Genomic DNA, 23,551 nt, shown 5'->3' on the forward strand with positions numbered 1-23,551 from the left:
TTATAAAATGTGAAAGAGCATGTAATTCTATGAGAAATTCAACGTTTATTTGATGAAAATTGGTTTTGAAATGGCTGAGATATCAAAAAAGAGCGATTCTAATAAAGTGTGGGACCCACACTTTATTACGATCGCTTTGTTTTACTTTGTTTTTTGATGTTTCAGTCATTCCAAACCCGATCTTCGTCAAATAAACTTTGAATTCCTCTTAAAATGGTATGTTCTGTACTCTATCATAAGTGTTTTCTTGGTATCTCGCAAAAAGTTAAAAACCCAATTCTCATCTCCACCAAAAACTGTACTATCCCTTTAAACAGGGAAGATACAATTGTGTATATCTGAATAGAGGAGAGAATAGAGAAACCCCTCTTTGATACAAGACTTTCACTTCCTGGTTTGGAAAACAACACGGCTCTCTCTCATCGGACAATGAAATCGTATTCCACCACTTCAACCAATCTTTCCCTCGGGATTCAATCACCCAGCCTCGTTTCCTCCTGTCCCTGTGCCTCAGGCCGTTTTCACACGGGTTAATAATCGTAATTGCAATACCGAATTACAATCATGATTACATTTACAACTGGAGTTACCATCCCTACACACAGCTGAGGAAGGCTTCGCAGATTCTGCAGTTTTAAATTTGATGGTGAGGACAGGAAGTGTGGCTTCTTTTACAGTTCCCATCAATCATTTTTGACTGCACTGCGAGCATTTGAGGAGCACGGTTTTTCTGTGGAAGTGGTTGGAGGGTCACCGTACGCTCCGCCCCCCAAAACAATATTTGGAGGTCAATCCATACACACGACTGTTTTACTCCATAATTCTGGTGAACCATGATTGGACAACACCTCCAGACCTTCATCTGAATCACGACTGGAATTACGATTCAAATCGCGCCCCCCCCTAATTCTAGTTCGCATACACACGGCCGAAATGAGTCATTCGAATCACGATTCTAGTGATGCGCCATTAGAATCATGATTCAAATTACGCGCTCTCGGTATGTGTGAACACAGCCTTACACTGACTGATCTCTCTGCGCAGAGAGACGTTCTCTGACAAACTCCCTTCCACCGATGACAAAAGGCTTCCTGCTTGATGTCTGCAAATACAGGAGAATCCTCCCAAATGAAGGAAAGAGGAATTTTCCAGGGAGTGCTTGCCCGACATGTACAAGGGCAGGAGAGGCAGACTCAGGGCAACCAATGACAGAAAAACAACTCCATGCGGACAGAATAAAGATGAAAAATATTGCCACAACAACGAAGGGGATGAAGTCAAACTCAGTCACAAAACTGTCAAGATTTCTTCCAGTCAAAAAGTATGCCACGACCTTTCCATTCTATTTTTGTTTGGAAAAACACGTCATAAATCTTCACCCACTTGAGTGCTTGCTCTGCCAAATATTATTTTGTATAGAACCTGAAAATACAAGGAGAAAAGGGCAAAGCTAAAATTGCAACCTCAGCCAAATGTTATCTTTTTCCTTCTCTCTCGTTATGTTAACCTCTGTTCACATTTGATTTTTATTTTTTATTTTTTATTTTGTTTTTTTTAGCCCTTTTCCCTTGGTGGCAGTGGGGTTCCAATCATATTTTACTGTTGTTGTTGTTGTTATAACATTGTTGGTGATAATCTTGTTGCTGTTGTTAATCATTGTTGTTGAAAGGGTTTGGGTGGGGTACAACTACAAGGAGCCGTGGCATGTTGACTGAGAAGACATGCTCTAACTTTTAATATTGCTCTGTTTTGTTTGTTTGTTTCTTTGTTTTTCAATTGGCAAAGGTTGTGAAAGAAGTTAGCCTGGTTTGGGCAAAAAAGGGGTTACAGGGAAATTGACCTAAGACTCAAGAGGGCATGCTTCAATGCTTTTGCCATTTTCCAAACGTCTGAATAAAACTGATTTGTTTGATGAGTAACCAGCATACTGCAAAATGGCCAAAAGAACATCATTCTCAGTTTGTGTCTTGATTTGGCCTTTGTTCTTGGCTGGTCTCACCTTGGATATATACTGACCCTTCAAAGACAATTTTTGCTGGCTAGGTTTACATCATTGATTTTTTTACTAACGATGGTGGCAATCACCATGGTGACAATCACCATGTCATCCAATGGCGCCCTCTTGAATACTTGCACAGTGTGCCTTTAAGTCTTCTTCCTACTCTACCTGATCTATTTGTCCTTCCAGCTTGTGCGTCTGGGTCCGGAGGAGTCTCAGCGTGTCATCCTTCCCATGCTGCCTTGCAAACGCTGAAGAGCATGCTGTAGGGGGAAAAAACAGACCATAAATATATTTTAACTCTTACTGTGATATGTTTGCCTATTAGCACAGAATTCTGGACACTAATATTGTTAATGCATAGAGATTACATGTGTGACCCGCTACAACAAAAGGATCTGAAAGTCGGGGGAGGACAATTTTCTGAAAATGGCATGATATTATTCCCGTACTCTTCTACTTTAATTTCATATATAGCACAACTCATAAAAGTACTTGGTTGCAGAGATATCGATGACTTTATCAGCGCATGTCAAGTGGTTGAGGAAATCAGAGTTTCAAGAAAAACGCCTCCAAAGTTGTCCTTCCGATGCTATCATGGTCATGGGGAGGCGAGACAGTTTTCAGCGCTTGACAATAGAAGGCACGCTCCTAGCGACCTCGGCCATGTTCAGTCAAGCTTAGCGCCAGCGGTCTATGTACGAACAATCGGGATGCCACGCACTGACCAATCACATCACTCCCTCATTGCTAGGGGCGGAGTTTAGCTGCGGCGCTAAATCCAAATCTTCGGACACGTTTCTCTTACATTTAAAGTCGGAAAATCATGGCCATGGCAGATTGTTTCGACCAATTTTGATAATTTGACTTCAAACTCGATTTCCTGGGCTTGGCCGTCAGTGACTTTAGGATCCTTTTGTTGTAGCGGGTCACATATACGTACTTAACCCGTTGAGGACAGACTAATTTTGCTACAACACACATTTCCCATAGACACCTGCCCGAGTACTGTACTCGGGACTCGTCCTCAATGGGATAATTTCCCCTAATCCTTATTGTGTCACTATGGCCTTCCAGGTTGCCCGAGACATATTGCTACTCATGAGTGGGCTTGATAACTTTGCAGCTAGGTCAAATTTGAGTGGATTATACTGACTGCTGCTGAAAATTATTGACAATTTACGCTAATTGTAACCGGGCACATAAAGGGCTAAAGCAAGTCCAGTAGCCTGTCACATGATATCATTAGTTCTGACATACATACCATTCAACCATGCTATAACAGTCAGTGATACTATGTATCTGGTCAGTTTAACCCATTGAGGACAAGTCCCGAGTATACTCGGGCAAGCGTCTATGGGAAATGTGTGTTGCAGCAAAATAAAACTGTCTTTGACGGGTTAAAACACCAGCACATCAGGGATATGTATTCCACATTTCACCAAGATTTCTGGAGTCATTCTCGCATCACTATGAAAACATGAAATGATAATGCATGGACTGCTGGCTGCCACAAACTCAAATCATTATTTTTCCATGCAAGGAAGAGGCATACTGTACAGATGTCTGCAATAATAACACACAGTAAGTTTCATACTTGCTCATCCATACCCCATCAATTAAACTAGTCATTACTGAAGAAAATTTGAAACTAGTTTACTGAGACAATGTCAATCACTGCACTAAGAAATCAAATCTTGCATTACCTTATTTGTCAGCTTTCAAGACTGCTATGATGAAAAGTGAAGAATTAGTCATAATGTATATTTGGGCTAGAGTCTTGGAAATGTATAATTTTTTAATTAATGAAGAGTCTTTAACTTGGATTAGTCATGCTTCAAAAAAAGCAAGAAAATCACATAAAATGTATAAGAAGATTTTGAAAAGGTCATTAAAGCAGCAGCTTTGACTGAACTTAGAACCTTTATGATGACGACGATGATGACTGATGTAACCATAGTGACTGGAGGACAACATCTATTTTTAGAATCATGTGCCTATTACTCTCATAAAATGAATGCACTTCCATTCCTTGGCTTGCTTGAGGTCTCTGTGCGTACTTGTGTGTGTGTGTGTGTGTGTGTGTGTGTGTGTGTGTGTGTGTGTGTGTGTGTGTGTCTGTGTCTGTGTCTGTCTGTCTGTCTGTTTCATTCCTCATTTCTTCTAAGAGCTGATATCACAAACACACAGGGCACAAATCTTAGCACGAAGAAGCACCCAGAAATAGACCTCACATCTTAAGCCCATACTTCATCATTAATACACCCATGCTAATTACACCCTCTATATGACTAATAGCATGGTGACTTTTTGGTGATATAGCTAGTCTTTCAAGCCAGACCTGACCAATTATTGCCACACTTGCTCCTTTGACAGCCATTAACTCTCAAACTTCAACCTTACAACCTGCACCCCTAATCTCTATCAACCGCTCCCCTTCCCACGAGATACCTGAAATATTTCCATGTACATCTAATCAAGAGGGTGAACACTCGAGGCGTTGTCATGTACTCAGTATCTCACAGATTTGATATTGCAGAGTTTATTTGAGGTGCTGCTTGTTGATGTAACATCACTATTTTTGTACTTTTGTACGCCTCCTGCCACTGATACATTTGCTATCTCTGAGTCTATGAAATGCTCTTGGATTACTGGTGATCCATGGTACAAAATTATTTCCAAGATGAGTGATGAAGTCAGGTATATTTATTACAACAATAAATAACAAGACTCAATTAAGTAATCAATGCTCTGTGAATAAGATGCAATAGGCAGCAAACTGTGCTGAGGTGTTGGTCTGTCAGTATTACTGACAGACATCAAATTTTATTAATGTTGAAATTCCTGAAAAATTGAGGAACTACTTCAATAAAATTCATGAAAAAATTCTTATCAAATGAGTTTTAATAGGTTCTTACATTGTTCTGTTTTATTGAGTTTTTATAGTGTGTTTTTTAATAGTTGAGTTTTTTATAGTTTTTTTTTAGACACCACCAGACCTGGAACAAGATTTTTTTTTTTTAATTTGTATTTGCCACAATTTTTGCATCAAATTTTACCTGCAGTATACATCACTTACACCATACTGTGTTTTTGCTTTTTAAGCTATTGACCGATTCTGTGACGCGCTATGTGTATTTTTGGCATGGGCAGCGCCATACTGGGTGTATCATCCGACCCCCCCCCCCTCTCCCTACATTAGCACGCGCGCAGAATGAAAAACTGCGTTAGCCAATGGGCGTCTCGTACTGAGTGCGCGAATGCTTGCTAGTGCGCGAACCTTTGTTACAAGTGCGTGATAAACATGTTGCCCGGGGGTGGGGGAGAGCAAGGGGGGTCGGCTGATACACACCGATACACCCACTATGGCTGCGCCCTGTGCCGTAAAATGTCTGCTGCCCTCAACGAACCCGAATCGGTCAATATTGGGGTGGTATCTACCTGTAATTGGTTTTAAACTGGGTCTGAAATCCCAGACTATGAGCCGGAGTACAGCAAGAAGCAAGAGTTGTTTTGCTGTCAAAATGACACATGTACACCTCATGCCTCCATGGGACCTAAGTCTGGATGAGGAATAATCACATGGATGTGATGGACCATCATATGCACATGCAGCATACAATATCATATAACTTCATCCTGAGTTAGTTTTTTGTAGTTGTTTTGGGGTTTTTTTTAAAGCTGAAATTTATTCAAAATTCTACCATCAGAATTGGTATCCAAGGTAGTGGAGTGAGGACTGATCTTATAATATTGCAGCACAAGAAGATGTAGTCTATGTACCTACATGTCACTGATATCTTACAGGCAGTTACAGCTAGCAATTATATTGACTTTGACATTTCCAGAACTAAGTTTGCCTCCTACAGGACAAAGATCATCTGAATTTCTTTTAACAATTAAGACGTACACACAAAACACAAGACAAGCATTACCAACTGAGGTAATCTCCCAATTCTCAGATTTTCAATGATACATGTTTCCTTTTGTAGCACATAGCGTTAACTATATGTGCAGACTGTAACCTGTGTGAGTTACAACTTTCTGCAGGAGACACAGAAAAATTCATTGTCTTACTTCCTACTATCGAGCATGAAGCAAACTTCTAGCATGATCCAGTAGTCTGTAGAACATAGAACTGTTTCAATTTCTTGGTATTTTCTCCAGCATAAATGTGAATGAGAATAATACCAAATGAATTATAGTATTATCTGTTACCATGGTACTTCGTCAATGGGAACCGTGCCAACATATTGCTAAGGTCTTTGATACCACAGCTCAGTAACTCTAATGTGAATGCAGGCAATAATAGGCTCCAATTTATGTCAACATCCTGTAGCCACACTTCCCTAAATATCACTGTCTAGTTCAAATGAACTCCATTCACCCCATAAACAGTGAATGATGCTTCTACAAACAAACAAAAAGAGGTCACTGTGAGATAAGTACACAAATTACAAGTGGGAGAAAGGAAGAAATGAAAGGAGAAAGAGAAGAGATGGGGTAGATAGAGAAGAAGAGAAGGTGGAAAAAAACCCAACAGAATGAGAGTGATGAATAAAGAAGAAAAAAGAAAAATAGAAAGAAAGAGAAAGAGAGAGATAGACAGAGAGAGTGGAAAAGATGAAAGTAGTTGCAGTCACATTGGCAAAAGATCACAAAGTTTAAGATCGTGATCTTTAAGATTTTGAAGTTTTGCCAGTGTGACAGCAAACTTCTGAAAACTTTTTGCGAAACTTCTCGCAAAACTTCCAACTCAAACTTAGGAAATTTCCTGGACCCCTGCCAATCTTCTCAATTTTTGGGCAGTGTGAACGCTAGCAATTGAAACTTTGCGAAGTTTGTCATGGGACCAGTTCACAATCTGTTAACGAGCAGTACCTCCAAAGTGTGCGGTCATTGTGATATACATGTTTGCATTATATTACTACATGTATGTCACAATCATTAGCTGTCAGATGGTGCACTCTTTCTTCTTTCTTGCGAACGTGTACAAGTGACCCAAACTTTGAGAACTTAAAGATTGAGAAGTTTAAACTCTGCTATCTTTTGCCAGTGTGAATTTAATTTAATTGAATTGAATTCATTTATTCAGCATAAAAACAACAGAGAAAGACATTGATGAACAATCATGACAGACACAGAGAAAAAAAACACATTACTTTGGAATACATAAAGCTGAAGGGAAGCAGCCAACGAGGAATTAAGTTTCCTTAAAATCTGGCCAACCCAGAAAATCAATTCTAAAAAATGCATTGGTGGTAAATTATTTCATATTTACAAAAAGAAATGAGATGAATAGATATACCGTTACAAGAACAAAACATAAAGCAATACAGCATGATACACAAGACACTACATTTACATTACGAAGACAATAAGAACAAAGTGAGTTACAATCATTAGATAGAATACATGTAATGCCAGCCAAGCATGTCAAAAACTTAGGAATGATAATTTTGTATAAAATTCTCCTTAACTTTACGTTTGAATACATTAAAAGAGGTAACTTTACGAATATCATCTGGTATTGAATTCCATATAAGCGGAGCTTGATAAAACACAGATTTCTGAAATAACGATGTTCTTACTTTTGGCATGTGAAAATTCTCAGCGTTTCTGGTATAATATGAATGAATATTGCAATTCAAGGTGAAATAATGCATCAGAGAATCGGGTAAAAGCTTTCTATGCCATAAAAACATAAGATTACCTAAAATATACTTATATCTGTCATACAATGCAACTAGTGAGAAGAGAGGGGGAGGGAGAAAGAGAATGTGTGAGAGTTTGTGTGTGTGTGTTTGTGCATATGTATGCGAGTGAGATACAATATAAGTATGTTCCAGAGAAATAGGCCAAGCAGGGACTTGCTTCTCTTGTCGTCATCGACAGCAGAGGAAATTGACCCAGCAGACAGAGCAACAACAAAGGAGGGTTTTTAATTTGCAACAAATTGCAGTTTCCTATCTCTTCTTCTGGTTGGATATTTTGGCAGATATTGACTCCATTTCCTTCCCACTACGTCCACCGAGCCAAAGCTTGGGGAGATCGAGAGACGTACATCCCAGCCAAGCACAATGGTTGCTCTGACGCATGACATTATAGAAGTTGAAGAGAACTTCAAGAGGGTTACAATTTTGCAAAGGAAACCCATGGTGGTTGGAGGATGAAAATGGTTCCAACTATCTATAGACAAAGTAAATTATTGTGGTAATTGTATGATGCAATGCTGGAACTTCATGTCAATCATTTAGCAATGGTGAGGATAAAAGAAAAACAATCACATAGTATTCACAAAAACAAAAATAAATTAACAGAAGGATAGAAGGCTACAAAATGAATATTCTTAGTTCAAATCACACACAGCTTGAAATATTTTTATATATTTTTTGAGATTACGACAAAATAGATTATATGTCAATTAACAATGTGCTAAATAAACAGAAAATAATGGATAGATAGAGATAGGTAAATACATCTAGATAGATAGACAGATAGACAGGCAGACAGACAGACTGATATATAGATAGACAGACAGAAAGATAGATAGATAGATAGATAGATAGATAGATAGATAGATAGATAGATAGAGCAAGAGAGAGAGAGAGAGGGGGAGAATATTGATTATGAAACTGTTTGCCACATTGAAACGATATGGGAGACTTGCTATGAAGCAAACATCATAAACTATTACATCAGTTTCTGAGGCATTTATTTGGCACCTAACTATAAATGCAGCTCTCTCACACAATGATGGAAACATTGTATCCATCACCCAGTGGACAATACTTCTTCTCACACTGTATGAGCCAGTCACATTGTACATTATTATGTCAATATGTCTGAATGTCCTCCTCATCCTAGCTCTCTTTAGTCTGGAGAGCCTATCAAGACTTGAATACACAAAAGTTTAAAGATGACACTCGGAGACACAATAGCTGATAGCAGGAGAGAGCTCTTTTGATGACAGACGTCCAATCAAACGAGCCAAGATTGTGTATATATAATTTATATTCACACATCACTGTGAAACTGAAACTATAGCTTGTCTGGCGTTAAAGGGGAAACATATCTGTATTAGTGGATTTAGTAAATGCAGGCAGAAAAGCTATAGTGAAACATACAGTGTGAGTTTGAGGAAAATCGGACAATCCATTCAAAAGTTATGAAATTTGAAAGTTTTGGTTAAATCCATGTGCTATCCTCTTCAGATAGGAATTATACAACAATCTGTAATGCCACAGTAGTAGTAAAATTTCACATAAAGAACATAATGGGAATTTCATAAAACTTTATTTCTTTTGCCAATTAAAAGTATGCGTTCCCCTGACCAGTAACTGTGATACATATAGGCAAATATTATTTTCTGTGCCTCATGGGACTAAAGTGTGAAATGCTCTTTCAATGTGCTTGAAAAAGAACTTTATTGAAAAATTCCTTTCATGTTTGTTTAACATCATTGTAAAATTGTGTTAAGAATGAGGATACCAGTCCTTTCATCCACCAAAGGTCTGTCTGAAACTCTCGAAGAAAACATGGCTCAACTTCAACTGTTTGAAAGTTACTAGTCCATGATAGATATATCAATTGTACATTGAATGGGAGAGGGATAAACACATTTCTGTGTACTAACCAAGGAAATAATGGTACACAAAATATCCATCATGTATGAAAATAACCCATCATACTCTGTTACAAAGACACATAAAGTAAAATATTTTCAAAATCCCCATTTCTAATTAGTAAGTCTGTATGGTGTTTTACACAACTACAATCCATTTATCCACTCTAGCACTTGTCAAAGTTGCATAAATCTTTGACACTTTCATGATTTAAAAAAAAATGGTATATTTGCATCAGTCGCAACACAAAGCGGAGTGCATCAATTTGTAACTATCATCTTTTAAACTGTACAATTGCAGCTGGAATTGCCTCCTAGAAATTATATTAGGTATGATGAGTGAGTTACGTGATATAATCACACTTAAGGATGTCTTTCCCCAAGAACAAGAAACAAGCTTTAGAAACTAGCTGCATCCAGTAAAAGTATCTTTAGTACTTGAAATCCAGCTCGGCATTGATTAACTCCTTTGCCAGGTACCGGTAAGCCTTAGGCAGACTCTTTTTTTAAATCCAGCACAACCACTGTCCTAAAGGAATGCAAAGATGTGAACATACACATATACCAGCTTAAAGGACAAGTTCACCTTCATAAACATAAGGATTGAGAGAATGTAGCAATATTAGTAGAACACATCATTGAAAGTTTGAAGAAAATCAGACAATCCGTTCAAAAGTTATGAATTTTTGAAGTTTTTGTGTAGTACCCGCTGGATGAGAAGACTACTGCAGTGTATGAATAACTTAGATGTCACATGCGTACAACAATATAAGGAAAATATAAAGAGAATTTCACAAAATTCCATCTTTTGAAAAAAGTACAAATTCCCCTGACTCGTTACCGATAAATGTTATGGGTAATATTATTCCCCCTGCCTTTAGAAAGAGGCAAGTCAATTGCTCTTTTATTATGCGAAAAAAGTGAAAATATGTTGAATTTTCTTTTATATCTTCTTTATACTGTTGTACGCATATGACTCACAAGCTGTAGTAGTCTCCTCATCCAGCGGTTCCAACACAAAAATGTAAAAAAATTCATAACTTTTGCATCGATTGTCCAATTTTCCTCAAACTTTCACTGATGTGTTCTATTAATATTGTTGCATTTTCTCAATCCTTATGTTTATGAAGGTGAACTTGTCCTTTAATATTCAATCGTGGTGTACGGATTAAAATCACACCTAATGTGCGAGAGACTTTTTGTCTATCAGCGGTATCTTCATCGTTCTTTTAGTATTGTGTGTGTGGGGGGGGGAGGGGAGTGGGGGATTGGGATGGGGTGAAATAGATCAGGATGTCTTAATCAGCCCCTCACTATTTCTTCACCTCAAAGAGGGTGCTGAATACCACCTTGGTATATTTCCTGGGGATGGAAATAGAGCTAATGACATGCTAGCCTCCAAGGCACCACAGTCTTTTGAGTCCTGGTGTCTATCACACCAATAATCACCTTCACACTTTATCTTGATATATCACTTACTGACATACAACACCTGTATACAAGCTTTGCATACGTGCATTCTAGCCTGGAATCTTTTTTTTTTTTTTTAAGCGTTCTCGGTACTATTTCCTTGTGAATAACTACCCAGGCGATGTTCTCATTTTACTCATAATGCATTCGTGGAAAAGGCATTCCCACTATTTCCTAGTCATCTCATATATTATCAAAATGTCCTAAAAGAAATCTGATCAAAGTTTTCCTGTTGCAATGAAATAAAAGAAGTCTGATCAAAGTTTTTCTGTTGCAATAAACTAATTACCATTAACTGAATTCTCATGTAATGCGTCTATGTGTCGAATTACAATTTTTATGCATGATGAACACATTTCCCACGAAGATTTCTTACGTAAAAGATCCAGCTACATGCTAATCTTTCAAATGAAAAAAAAAAATAGATCACACCTTTTGAAAGTCAAATTATGGCAAGTTTCTGATCAAAAGTGGTGATTTTACACCTTGCTGATATTTTCTGATGAATTATTCCCATCTTAATCTGTAGCATAGAAGCATAACTGCAAGTGAAAATTGTGCTTTCTAAAACATTTTATACACCATATTTTTTTTTTGTCTGACACCGTTTTGTTGTTGTTGTCCATGTTGTGGGTGGGGGAGGGGTGTTTTCAAAGCATTTCCACCCACAAATCACACAAAGTAGGGGTTAAAACTTTATAAAATATTGATCATTGTGGAGTTGAGGAGGAGCAGAGCACACACACATATGGAGACAGAGAGTCAAGCTTCATTCCGACAGTCACGCATACCATTCCTACTGACCACAAACTTTCACAATTGGCATCTCCTTAATGCTCACTTTACACTGTATCTCCAACAAGGAAGTAAGATTGACAATGACATGAGAGACGCATAAAATCAGCACAAAACAAACAGGAGACCTGGATTATTTACTTTTGTTAACGGTGAGTAATGCCGGGCAAAGCTGTGAGAACTAGTGACTGGAGATCAGTGTGGTAAGAAATAGTATGTATATGTGAGACAATCTCAACTAGATGTCGAGGCAAGAAAAATGACATCATCGGGGTACTGCGCCAATGCTGCACGTTTCACCCACGGTCCTCAAAAGATACCTCCGGATTAGATTTACCAAAATGCGAAAGTTGATCTCACGTAATCACTCCTTAATATGGAAATCTGACTGAAAAACTCTTACGGGGGAAAATATGTATCCTTTCAGATTCTCAAACAGCTGGCTTTATACTCCTAGGAGTCGGCGCGGGGAAGATATGCAGACAAGAAAAAAGAGGATGAGTGTTGAGTGAAGGCTAGGGTCACGGCACCGGGAAATCTTTACAGTCTAATACCAATCAAGGTGAGATGTGCCTCTGGGATCAGTGATTCATGAACTCATTAGGTAATTAACTTACTCCCCAGGATTCCACAAGAATCTAGCACAATTTCAGGGATGCTGCCTTCTTGTTTGAGAACCTGGGTGCATTGCAAGATGTGATGTCAACTTCAAATTCACAAGTACTATAGTGGGCAACAAGTTCATTAAACCTGAAAACACTTGCCCAACTTAAGACTATTAAAGTGCATTAACAACTTTCATATTCTTGCAAAAAACTTTGATTAATATCGAATATATTGCTCTACAAATCCCAAATGCATCATGTTGGATTCAAGACAAAACTAGTTTTGAATTTAAATGTCATGCCTTGAGTCAGGTCGGTCATCATTAATGCCAAAAAGTCACATGGTACAGCCACTTAACTCACTGGACTTTGAACATACAAATGTAATTCTCCAAGTGTGCATAGTTCAACTGCAAAGTCAACTACAGTACCATCTGGCAAGGTTCCCTTTCTTTCTGAGAAGAAGAAGGAGGAAGAAGAGGAAGAAGAGGAAGAAGAAGAAGAGAAAGAAGAAGAAGAAGAAGAAGAAGAAGAAAGAAGAATAATGCCCCTTGTAAGATATAAACCATCTTTCCCCCAAAATGTCTACCCATAATTCTCAGCATCTTGCTAACCCGAAGCTGGGGATTGTTCACACTTGAGTGGTTTGATGCATGTGCATCAGTTTAGGAAGAGCTCACATTAGTCTACATCCTCCTCTTGATCAGATATTAAATACTTGCCAGGGTGGGAGAATGGTGACAGCCTCTTTGTACATCCCCTACAAAGTATGAATGGACTAAAGTTGATTCATAACCTCCAGTCAATGAGGTCAATGAGGTAAATACTAGCCCTTTCCTTCCTTCTTTTTTCTCAATTTCTCTCCGTCTTCTTATCTCAGACACATACAAGTGTGTACTCAACAGCAGCACACAGTGAGTCCGAATGACCCCCACTGCCCTGACTTGAGCTTTAGTTGAAAGCATCCACTTCTCTTTTCACCCTTGGTCATATATTTTAGTTAAGGGGAACGCAAACCCACAGAGCAATGTGGATTGAGTGAAAGCAGCAACATTAGTAGAACACATCAGTGAAAGTTTGAGGAAAATCGGGTAATTGATGCAAAAGTTATGAATTCTTAAAGTTTTGGTGTTGGAACTGCTGGGTAAGGAGACTACTAGAGGTTATGACATATGAGTGGACTACAATATAAGGAAAATATAAAGGGAATTCAATAAAAATTAATTTTTCATGAAAATTACACATTCAATCAACTTGATGCTGACATATGTTAGGGGTGGCAATTATTCCCCCTGCTTTCTGAAAGCGGTTAGTCAAGGACTCTTTCATTTTGCTAGAAAAGTAAATTTTTGTGGAATTCCTTTTATATTTCCTCTATGTTGTTGTCCACTCATATGTCATAACCTCTAGTAGTCTCCTCATCCAGCGGTTCCAACACCAAAACTTTAAAAATTCATAATTTTTGTATCGATTGTCCAATTTTCCTCAAACTTTCACTGATGTGTTCTATTGATGTTAATGATTTTATTCAATCCACATTGCTCTTTGGGTTTGCGTTCCCTTTAAGTTTGTCATTATTGTTGCTAGGTCCTGCAAGGGCTATGTAGTCATTGCTGCTCATAGGATCTGCCAAGACACAATATTTTCTGTATTATTGCTATTCTCCTCCCCCCCCCCCCAATAAAAACAAAAATTCTCAGTTTTGATGCAGATAATACAGTCTTTCAAATAACAATGGGATGTATCAAGGTGTGGGAGAATGATCACAAGTGAATGCTTTGTTGTGAGTTTTGAAAGCCTTTAACCTTGATTATAAGAGACACTATTCAACTTCCATTATCTGCCTGAGAGTGTTTCACTTATATCCAAGGGATGTGCACTGTGTATATCAACATCCTTGGAATCTACAAAGCATCCTTACTACAACTTAACCCGAATTAAATCTGATCAAGGAACATCATCCTCTCTTGTAGACGTACATGTAGTAGTTCCTGCTACAGCCATAAGCATGAATGTAGGCTTGTATATCAATCAAGCTACAACAGTAATCAAAGTTACACATTGTATCATCACTGCCAGTAAGTCCATTCATGATCCCTAGCAATTCTGTACTGTCGTTAATCTCGAACTGACAAGTGAAATCCATTTTTTTAGACGATCATTATCATTGCTTTTATCATCACTCAAACCACCATCACAGCAAATCATCACCACAATCATCTTACCACTTCCCCTACCTTCACCATTGCTGTTATCATCCGGAACTAAGTCACTACAACCACCCCCAGCATCGCCAGCATCACAACCACCACCATCATCATCAACATTATCACCACATCATCACCACTGCCGTTGCCATCGCCATCGCATCACCATCACCATCACCACCACCACCACCACCACCACCACCACCACCATCACCATCATCACCACCACCGCCATTTTTATCACCATCACCATCACCATCACCACAATCATCAACACCATCACCACCACCATCATTACCACCATCACCATCATTACCACCATCATTACCACCATCACCACCATCACAATCATCATCACAATCACCATCACCATCACCACCATCATCATCACCATCCATCACCATCACCATCATCACTACCATCATCACCACCACCATCACCATCCTCATCACCATCATCTCCATCACCGTCACCATCACCATCATCATCATCATCACCATCACCATCCATCACCATCATCACCACCATCATCACCACCACCATCACCATCCCCATCACCATCACCATCCATCACCATCACCATCACTATCACCATCATCATCACCATCACCATCATCATCATCACCATCCCCATCATCACCATCACTACCATCACCATCACCACCACCACCACCACCACCACCATCACCATCAGTTTCCTCCTCTTACCTGAGTGTATAGCTGTCACCCAGTTCTCCAGCTCTATCTGGTTGTCGGCTTGGAGGAGGTAGGCATCACCAAAGGCTGTGCTGAGGCAAAAGATGTTGTCCCTCTTTGGATGCTCTGGGACTGCCTGGGCCAAACCATCCTCCACCACTAAACAAAGAACACATTGGAATAATAACCTTAATAAAATATCAGGTAATTATGGCTACAACAGATGTGATGAATACAATAAATCACTCAGACCATGACATTTTTTTTTTTATGTATTTTCCCTCTTCCTCTTTTTCTTGTTTGTCCCTTTCTCTTTCTTTGTTCTTCTTCCCTTTTAATTGCCCCAGTTTTCTACTCTTTTTTTTTTGTTGAAATCCATTCTCGTATGATACCAAAAGAAAAAATAATTAAGTAATTAATGTAAACAATGAAATATTCTTTTTGTTGCTTTGTTTCTCTTTTCCCCCTCATTGTTTACTTATTGCTATTCTCTTTTCTGTAATTTCTTTTCCTTTTTTCTTGTGTTGTCTTTTTCAATTTCCACAAATCTATGCACAGCTATAAAGCAACTTGAGCATTCCAAAGATGTCAGTTTCCCAGATCAGATCGATCATGTCCTTTCCAAAAGTGTGCTTATCAATCTTCTCTTAAGTCTAAGCTAACCTTTAGAATGCCTTCTCACAACAATTTGCTGTTTTTCACGCAAATCACATTATACCATTATATCTGGGGCCCGTTTCTTAAAACTTGTCATAGATGTGACAAGCTACTAAAATCCTTGCATCTGATTGGCTGAGAGCAAATTTGTCATAGAAATGTGGCAGTTGTCACTGATGACAAGTTTTATGAAACGGGCTCCAGATTTCATCAACGCTATAAAATATCTAAAACTACAACACTAAAAAGTTTTGTTTCACATAACTTTTACTGTCAAATCTTACTTCCTAGGGTCAAATCAGAACATTACACTCAATGCTACATATATATAAAAGTTCAAGTAACTTTTTCTTCCTGTTTATATAGTCCCACATATATCATATGAAGGCTCCTATTTATCATGAACTTAGTGTTGCCTTTAAGGTCAATTATGATCATGACAGCGCAATCCTGGTATTCTCACTTTCACTTCAAACTCTTAATGATATTGATTTCCATAATACTGGTGTCATCTGAAACCCTCAAGGCCTGTTCGTGTCTGCATTTTGATACCGATCTTGAAGTGGTCACGCAATGTTTCCTCCAAAGTGGTGGAACGAACACTTGCCCAGGCCGTCGTGTTTACACAAATCATCTATACAGAAGGAAGGCGAAGGGACATGATATTTACCGAGAATGTGTCGGGGCTCACTGTTTTCATCTGGTGCGGTCCTCTCCTGGCAGTGGTAGAAGAGCAACATTGTTCCCTTCAAACAAACTGTGGAGACGGAAGGTTAAAGAAATCAAACAGCGTTAATTGGGGTCTTAAACAGCCCTCCATGTTCTTGAACATGAATGTACAATGTACCTCGGGGGGAGAAGGGAATTCAAACATAACTGAAGCTCAGTGAAACTTGCTAGTGGTAGGTATATGTGATGTTCTGTGCTCATGAAGACCAAGTATTGGTAGCAAACCAGACTGGTATCTCTCTTCTTTATATCTCCGATTTGTCAAGTCTCGTCCATTTAACCTTTCTCAGCAGAATGCACACTGGTCACGTCATGATCTAACAATGGACTTTTCAAAATACTTGGCTCTCCTTTCTGGTTTGCTGTCATAAACTTGGTAGGTTTCCTTCAACAGGCATACAAGTTTCTCTTAAACTATCTGCCCCCTTAATAATTCCCTGGAATTGACAACAAGATACATTTGTGAGCCTTAGCACTGAAGACCATGCCAAAACAAAAATAAACGACAGTTCAAATGACTACTCTTTGAAAATGTGCTCTGGACAAATATCAGTAGGAAAATCTCCAATCTGCTTAAATATCAATATATAAACATGAAAACTCTGCATTAATGTTGTTGAGCATTTAAGGGAACTCATGGGGTATAAAATCAGGAAAGGGGTGTAACAACTCACCCCAGTACTCCTTCCATGATCTCTTGGTAGCCCTCTCAAGTTTGCGCTTTCGTTGGACCAGCGTGCTCTTGACGTTCAGCCAGCCCGCCTTGCGAGTAGCCCCGCCCTGCTGGTAGCAGGAGGCCTGGCTGTGGTGGGAACTCAGTGATTGGTTCTCATCCTCCTCCTCCTCAATGTGGTCCTCCTTGGGTGTGGTGGAGACAGGGGTGCAGATTAAGGTAATGGTAGGAGTGACAGGGATGGGGGGATGGAGAGAGATGGAGGACAGATGGACAGGAAAAGAGAGAGAAAAAGGAAGAAAGTGGAAGAGAGAAGGAGTATGAGAGGGGGCATTTTCAATCATGATTCAAAAGATACACAAGAGTTTCACAGTTCATATTATGACAGTTATCATTCTCTCTTAGTTTGATATAATAATTTAACACAAAACAGATATTTTTCTGAAAGCAAACATATTCCAAATTACACTTAATACAGTTTTGCGCAATAAAATGAAAAAATTTTCAAAATATTGGTCTATCATTAATTCTGTTTTTTTGGTATAGTCATAAACTTGCCAAAACTTCATTCACTTGCAAGTTTCAATTACATGTATGTATAACTGTGTTCACTCTCTTTATTTCATGGGTTTGAGGTTTGAATAAGCAGACTGAGTTTGGTAATTCTCGAAGGACATTAATCTTCAAGTAATCTTGGAAACATACTTAACACAGGTATCTTTTTCTTTTTTTTAGTCTTGATCTGTCTCTTTGTAGTGTAGCAAATGATTGTCAGTTGAGGTAATGCCTTCAGACCCAATACAATGAAAGTACTACTCATTTTGACAGATAACCGCTAAGTAGAACAGAAACAAGGAACTTAACTGTAATTTTCTCAAGTGATTTGGACCTGACCCTTCAGACAGGATTAGAAATGACAGAAATGACAGCATGTGATGCATGCATGTACAATCTTACAAATTATGCACAATCTGCAACAGACTGGGCGATTAAAACATGTATGCGCATGATAAAATTTTCCTCGATACTAGTTTACTACTCTTCTTCAGTAAGGAAAAGAAGCAGTAGAAGAAAAAAACAAAGTGACCAACTTCTTGATGAGAGTTGGCTTCATCATTAGTGTTGTAAAGCAATGTTGCTATGCTCACTGTTTATGGAACCAAGCAACAAATGCATGAACATTAAAAAATTGTACATGTACATTGTAGTAGTCTTCAGAAATCATGCATGATTATGGAGCAAAGGGTTCAGAGAAGGGTTCCAACACACTTTAGTTTTGGATATACAATATTCATTACACATTCAATCATGCAGGAACATTCCAAATAGCTTTATCAAACCGCTGATATCAGTCTAGAATCTACACCTTTGCTTTACACAGTGGGAAGAAATATTTCTTTCAAAATAAATTTTGAAAGAAAAAAAAAATTGTAAGAAATTTCCTACGACAGTAATGACAAGACAGCATAGGGTATCGAAGACAATAGTTCCTTCATTCTGATCCTATTTAACTCTTTATGTGCTTTGAGTGACATTAGGTACAGAAAACCCCATAGCATTGTACACACTGCACAAGGTCTCTGGCACAGGAAGGATTAATGTTTGGCTCTACAAGAGGGGCTCTACAAGAGGGGCACTCAAGGAAATGGGTGTAGTCAATAGGGAGACAGGAAAGCATTCTTTAATCTTGCTTTGAATAATTTGTCACCTTGAAGGAGGTTTGTATTGCAGCATCCCTGAATTATTATTTTTTCTTTCATACAATAATTTACACTGTAATTCAATAAGGCAAATTACCTTGTCCTAAATTGGGCATTAGTCCAATAACCACAATATCCAATGAAACATGTCACTATCCGTGGGAAAAACACAGAAAGTTGCCAGTAATGAAACTTGAAACCTAATCGTCGGCCAAACCAAGAAGATCAGTTTGATTTGGTTTTGGTAAATAAAGATCTTAGGCAACAGAATGAAGATTTAAAAAAAATTCTTCATGGGCTCTGAACAGATAATTCATATTATTACTATAATCTATCAATCTACATAATTATACTGGTTAGTCAGTGAGGGGATAATCTCAGTCTACTTAAACTTGACAACCTTGGCTTGGATATCCCCATGACGACTACTACTAATCAACAACTCCAATGGAATCTTTCCAAGTTTTGATACTGCTGGCTGAATAAAGATCCGGGTGAGAATTCATTGTAAAAAAAAAAAAAGAAGTGATTTCATGCTCTAACAAGGCCAGACTTCTCTCGTCTGCCAAATTATCTTTCAACTTTACACATCAGGAGAATCTTTGCGATAGATAGAATGATTAATGGATTTTACAAGTTACAATACTTTGAAGCCTGGAAAAACCCTGCAAGATTCAAAAACACAGACAAAACATCCTAAAGTGCTATCATAGGGTCATGCTTTACATTTAGAAAAACATAAAAACAAAATACAGCAAATCTAATCATTCATATGTTCCAGAAATAAGATTTTCACACAATTGCTGGAAGAAGGTACACGTGTATGCTCACCTCATCCCGAATGTAGAAATCCTTGGGGTCTGTAGAGTCAAGGAAGTCCACATCATGTTGGGAATGGCGACCTTCACTGGAGGTCAGGGTGCCATTGTCTCCTCGCATTCCTGAGCTGCTGCCGCTATCGCTGCCGATGGTTCCCGCCTTACGCTTCCGCCAGGGGGGCAGGGAGGGAGCGGCTCCGCTGGAAGCCGAGTGGTTGGTGAAGCTCTCGCTCTCTGGGAGCGTGCCGTCGAAGCCGCTGTCCGAGTTGTCCTGGAGGTTCCTGAGATGGGCTTCGTAGTCCTGTAACATTGTGTTGACTTCCTCAAGGTATTCCTGTGACTCCTGAACACTGTTGTTGTTGCCGCTCAAGGCAGTCCTTGCATTGAAACTGTGAGAGCGTCTTGCCTTTGTGCCTCGCGTTTGGGCACCGGCCTCCTGCCTCCCGCGGCCATTTTGTCCGCACGTCATCGTCCTCGCTCTACTCGAGCTGATGAAGTTGTCATTGAGGGCCTCGTTGTGGTGGCCTGCCACCCGGATGGTGTTGGCCAACTCAAAGTTTGCTGCATTATCCTCTATGAACTTTGCACTTTTCAACACTCCTGGCCCAAGTGACCGGTTGGCTGCGTTTGCATCTCCCGTCGTTCTGTTCCGAGAGCTATCCCGGCCGCTCCCTACATACCGTCTTGGGGATGACCGGCTACCTCTGGTTAGGACTGGAGATGATGCGTTATCAATACTCCCTGGTGCTGAGATACCTTCCACAGTGATGTCCGAGGCACTTACTTTCCTGTTCAGATTATGCACAGCATCGCAGTCCTGGATATAACCATCCTGTGAGTAGGCTAAATCGTTTCCACGCACGGAATTCTCTGATTTCTTCCCAGGATAATCACTATCATCAACGTTGTCGTAAAATGAGTTCCTGGATGCGCCGCTGCGCTTCGGTGAGTATGTCGCATACTTTACCTGCCTTTGATTCTTGCGTGACGCCAACAGTCTGCGCACGCCTCCGCTTACGGGCAAGGCAGCCTGCCGCTTGTCCGCGGAGGCCTCTTTCTGTTTCCGACTCGATTTGCTCTCCATCGTGTCTCCAGCGTCACCTGATGGAGGCGCTGATTCCACTTCAGCTGGTTGCCCTGAAGATTTCCTTTCAGTGTCCTGCACACATGCGGGACTGGCCAAGTCCGAAGGGACGTCGGCAGAGTGGAGGTCCACTGAAGAGTTGGAACGTTTCAGGACCGGCTCATGCTTTGGCTGCAGAGAGAAAAAAAAAGCACTCCAGCTTGAGTTTGGCACAACTTATGTGGAAACTTTTATCTTAAAAACTCCAGGCAACATGGTTAAAATCTACAATAAAAAAAAAAATCTTCAAAAAGGAAAGAAACTGGTTTTATCCTTCAAACAAGAAATCAAGTAACAGACACATGAAGGAACCTAATTCTATCACGTCGCACGATATCTTACTAAATTATCTTATGCTTCTAATAAAATGATACAAAGTACTGCATACGCTGTTATTTTCGTGTACAGATATTTTTGCGAATGAGGAGGTCATAGACATTTTCGCGAACTGACACCGACGCTAACGTAAATGTGCTATTACCCTAGCGCATGGAGACATTTCACGCGTTGTTAAATTTGCGATCCAACTGAGATTCGCGAAATTCGCTAAAATTAAACCCTCATGAACATAACAGCTTATACAGTACATGAACCATGAAAGGCATCAGACACATATAAGTATTTCATAAACTTTTGAACTTTGGGGGTAACACCTCATTAATTCTTCCAGTGACACCTCTCCTAGGAAGAGTGCAGTCAAGATATGGGGTTGTGACAATCCACAGAAATGATGAATGTAGAACACAAACATATATGAAGGAGCAGCGATGGAAGGGAATGGCAGCAATCGCAGTGAGTCACTCGGTATATATACTTGCCATGTTTTTGGGGAGGTGCAAGCTGCGAAGACGATACCTCTTCATGGCTTGACCCAATAACCACTGACTCAGACGGACAAATCAGATACGATTAATCGTGAACAGGACACAGAGGGGGAGCGAGAGCTAGCTGTCGTGATAGCTCCACGGTCATGGAGCGTTATGAGATTCCCACATTTCAGTACTTCCTCCTGGCACTTACCCAGTGTATGTTTACACGTTTTCCTGCCTGTTTCCTAAGTGCATGTCTCTGTTTTTAAAACCTCTCCACACACAGAAACCAAAACACATTGAACACATACACCAAGACCTCATCAAACTCCGGGAAGGCCCAGGAACTAAGCGGTCCTTCAGATTCCAGGAATGCTTACGAGAGGCGGACATGACCCGAACACTTCATTCGCAAAAGTCAAAGGAAATTGTACGCAAACTATGATGATATCATGACTGAGAAAGGATCAACATATACCAGTAGAAAAATAATAATGACGTAATCTGTTAATCTTTCTCAGAACATTTCCTCACAAAGTACTCTTGGCATCTTGCAGAGTAATATCGCTAGCAGAAAAGGCAGAACTCAAACAGGTCGAAAGACTAAGCAGAGTTCCTCATTAGAAATACAGTAATCTCTCTATTTAAAGAAAGCAGTAAGAACAAGCCACATGCAAAACATGTTTAGAAAACATTTTTGTGACTCAAACTTATTTTATGGATTCCACTACAGTTGCTACTACTTCTACCATTTGAATGGTATTATTGTGGACCTCTCTGAAAACCAGCCTTTGGCTGATGAGGGTGTTCTACCCCACACGAGTGGAACATAAAATCTGAATTGAATTGAATTAAATTGAATTAATGAATTGAATTGAAATGAATTGAATCAGGAAGGCAAGATAAACTGAGTAGATCATTTAATGAAAATGGTCAGAGACTAACATTTCATCTGTGGTACTGTGTCTACAGATGGTAGACCCTCAGGATGGACCCCCCCCCCCCCAACACACACACACTTTATAGGCTACTTTTGTCCTAAATGTTACTATTGATAACTATATCATTTGAGACTAGTAACAGCTGATGATCAATATGCACTACTGATATTTAGAGCTATTTGTAGTAGTAATGATGATATATCCATGAAAACCAATAAAAATGCTTTCAAACCAGCAGTGCCTTGAATAACATTCTAGTCTGTTTATCAATGTAAAAGAATATATCATGCTATGATCATAACTACACATTACATTGTATATACACACACGCACACATGTGCCTGTATGGACACCTACAGTTGTACATATATATCACATATGCTGAGCTACAGAAGAAGTGGGGGGGGGGAGGAGGAGGAGAGAGAGGGGAAAAGAGAGAGAGAGGAAAAACACTGAAGTATAAATGAAGGCAATTTCTTCACTTGAGTTTATGGCAGCTCAGTTGCCACACTCAGGGTATCAAGGCTTGTATACTGCATGAATGCTACACGTAATGAACACGGAAGACACCGGGAGATTAATTGAGTATATGAATATAAGAACGACCCAAGTCCATGGATGACCATTTCAAGTAAACTTAAACAAACTTCATATTTTTTTTATTTGTCCAATAATATTCTATTTAACTGTGATGGGAAGGCAACA

At 39.3% G+C, this 23,551-nt stretch overlaps 1 protein-coding gene across 1 annotated transcript in view; it reads right to left on the reverse strand.

The window, feature by feature from the left end:
- The window catches only part of LOC139735696 (protein still life, isoforms C/SIF type 2-like), a 47,879-nt gene extending 25,818 nt beyond the window's left edge, over positions 1-22,061 (reverse strand). The window contains exons 1-6 of the mRNA XM_071646442.1: positions 21,915-22,061; positions 19,987-21,228; positions 17,457-17,640; positions 16,724-16,810; positions 15,409-15,555; positions 2,168-2,262 (exon numbers count right to left, since the gene is read on the reverse strand). Coding sequence (XP_071502543.1) covers positions 2,168-2,262; positions 15,409-15,555; positions 16,724-16,810; positions 17,457-17,640; positions 19,987-21,228; positions 21,915-21,959 — 1,800 coding nt within the window. The 5' untranslated portion in view covers positions 21,960-22,061. The remainder of the gene's footprint in view (positions 1-2,167; positions 2,263-15,408; positions 15,556-16,723; positions 16,811-17,456; positions 17,641-19,986; positions 21,229-21,914) is intronic.
- Between the last annotated feature and the right edge of the window lie 1,490 nt (positions 22,062-23,551).

This window comes from Diadema antillarum, unplaced genomic scaffold (assembly GCF_040938485.1).
Source record: "Diadema antillarum isolate AM-2024a unplaced genomic scaffold, OU_Dant_1.0 seq00000592_RagTag, whole genome shotgun sequence".
NCBI lineage: Eukaryota > Metazoa > Echinodermata > Echinoidea > Diadematoida > Diadematidae > Diadema > Diadema antillarum.